This window comes from Protobothrops mucrosquamatus, unplaced genomic scaffold, assembly GCF_001527695.2.
Source record: "Protobothrops mucrosquamatus isolate PMUCROS unplaced genomic scaffold, P.Mucros_1.0 scaffold1407, whole genome shotgun sequence".
NCBI lineage: Eukaryota > Metazoa > Chordata > Lepidosauria > Squamata > Viperidae > Protobothrops > Protobothrops mucrosquamatus.
The window spans coordinates 363692-366522 of record NW_015387592.1 but is presented as its reverse complement, the minus strand read 5'-3'; the positions used below and the strand labels follow the sequence as shown (position 1 = coordinate 366522).

Below are 2831 nucleotides of genomic sequence, written 5' to 3'. Positions count from 1 at the left end.
AAAAGGGGAGAGAGGACCGACCCCTGAGGCACCCCACAAGTTAGGGGTCTAGGAGTCGACCTCTGTCCCCCTGCCAATACAGACTGCGTACGGTCGGTGAGGAAGGAGGAGAACCACCGCATAACGGTGCCTCCCACTCCTAACTCACCGAGACGCCGCAGCATGATACCGTGGTCTACGGTATCAAAAGCCGCTGAGAATATTATTTTATGTCACAATATTTACATTAAGATGCATAACAATTTAATGGTGCATATTGTACCAAGCAATTTTTGAAATCCAAATTCTGTGTATCTGTTTGTTTGAAGAGTCTTTCGGTTTTTTTTTAACTGTACTGTATATTGATAAGATTATATTTTTTACTAGGGGGATCTTGAAAGAAAGTTGGAATCGGCTACTAAAGCAAAACTACATTACAAGCAACAATGGGCACGAGCTTTGAAGGAACTAGCAAGGCTAAAACAGGTGTGTAACAAAAATAAAGTAAATGAATGCACAAGGAATTTCTCCATAAAGGGTGATAGGGATTGCTGGAGAAATCTAATAATTGATCTAGTTAAGCATCCCTGCTATGATGAATTCATAGAAGGCACATCAGATGTAGGGCTGATTATTCTTTTCATCAGTTTTTAGTTTTCACACACTCTGGAATGAAAAGTTTTATTAAATTGTACTTCTAATTAAAAAAGTTTTATTAGATTCTACCTTTCTGAAATTTCACATTTTATTTATACTCCTCTGTTGTATACATTTCTCTCTAATTACTGCTGTAGAGAAATTATAAGTGGTAGGATGTAAAAAGTGGTGGCTAAAGAAAAGAGGGCTTGCCATTTTTATTACTTAACTGAATATATGAGGAGAAATTTATCCAAGAATAGATATAGTTGTGCCTCTCAAAATATAAAATTTTAAATTCTAAAGAAAAATTATGGACAGAAGTCTTGATAACAGTAGCAAGAACATGCTTTCCTTCATATTGATGGAACCAAAGCTACACTCCACAAAATTATTTTTGAACAACTTATGGTGATATAGATTGTCCTCGACTTACAACCACAATTGAGCCCAAAATTTATGTTAAGTGAGACATATGTTAAGTGAGGTTTGCCCCATTTTACAACTTTTCTAGCCACAGTTGTTAAGTGAATCATTGCAGTTGTTAAGTTAGTAACACAATTGTTAAGTGAATCTGGCTTCCCCATTGGCTTTGCTTGTCAGAAGGTCGCAAAAGCTGTTCACATGATCCCAGAACACTACAACTAACACTAAATATGAACCAGTTCCCAAGTATCCAAATTTTGATCACATGATCATGGGGATGCTGCAACAGTGCTGTTGTAACTTTGAATGGTCACTAAATGAACTGTTGTAAGTCAAGGATTACTGTACTAGCAAAATAATGTTTAAAGTGTCCCATTAGATTTCATGGTTGGAGAGAAGAAAGTGCCTATTGACATCTGATCTGTGCCAAAACTCAACATAGAATGGTATATTTTTATGAGGTAAACTCTAATCTGGAGTATTGTGTCACTCATGAGATGTTTTGGTTACAATTCATATTAAAGTCAATTGATACGCCCAGGGCCATAAAATATGGAAATTGAAGAATCCTATATTATTATCCTGATTTGAAATGGTAATTTGATCATGTAATTCTGATGTGCAAGTGGACTTTGTTGCCTGTAATTTTGTGTTTCTGCACTTGTTAAACAAAGCAGACTTTCTTATCTGTGGTAAACGTATCTACCCTTTTGGAGATTATTTTATAGATACGCAAAATAGTGAACTGAGTTTTGCATGTAGATTGGTACTTCAGTTCTCATCATTAATTGGTTCTGGAAGGCACACTGAGTATGAAAAACAATGAATATCAAACAAATTTACCATAAGAAATAATGTAGTGAATCACAAGTCCGCCAACACCAACATGTTCCAGCTTATGCATTGAGTACCAAACAAATGATGAGTACCGGGACAAAACTTTCATGTCAAAATGGCATTGAGTACCAAATTTTATGAGTTTCAAAGCAGTTGAATACCACGGTACCACTATATATATTATTAACTGTCTTTTTATCTATGATCTTGTCACTCATAGTTGTTTGGCTGAACTAGAACTGCAAATAATGAAGGTCACTTGTTAGAAATATTGCAACACTAATTATCGTTGGGTGTGTTTGTGAAATACAATTTGGATACAGTGCTTACATATTTAAAATACTGCATTTTAGAAAAATAGGTTTTGAGCTACTGCTGTCTTAATTATTTGAGGGATTATAGTACATATAGATCAAGTGAGCTACTGCTTATTTTTTTTGTGTCTTCTCTGCAATAATGTGTACGGATAACTAAGGTTTATTAGCTGCAGAGGACATTTTCTTGTTCCAGTAAGTTTGTTAGCTTTATTTCAGCCATCAGTGCCTGAAAACTGCATTGCGTGAGCTGTTATACTTAACAGTATATTTTTTCTGGATCTAGTAGTATGCCTAATACCAAGACCCCCCCAACCCCGGAGCCGCAAACCGGTACTGATCCATGGCTTGTTAGGAACCGGGCCACACAAGCAGTGGTGAACTAAGCTTTATCTGCACATGCTCAGGATGTAGGTGGTATTTGAAACCATCCCCCTCCCCTTCCCCAGTCCATGGAAGACAATTTTTCTTCCAAAACTGGTCCTTAGTGCCAGAAAGGCTACGGGCCACTGTCTAGCACATAGTTAGCCTATTTGATGTAATTTTAACATGCAAGAGAAAGTGCAGAAATATATAAATATTTGTACGCTTAGCCAATTAAAATAAGTTTTTTAAAACTTCTGAGCATGCTTTTTTTTT

At 36.3% G+C, this 2831-nt stretch overlaps 1 protein-coding gene across 1 annotated transcript in view; it reads left to right on the top strand.

Moving 5' to 3' along the window:
* CEP120 (centrosomal protein 120) overlaps nucleotides 1-2831 on the top strand; it is a 36767-nt gene that overhangs the window by 25825 nt on the left and 8111 nt on the right. The window contains exon 18 of the mRNA XM_015821841.1: nucleotides 367-465. Coding sequence (XP_015677327.1) covers nucleotides 367-465 — 99 coding nt within the window. The remainder of the gene's footprint in view (nucleotides 1-366; nucleotides 466-2831) is intronic.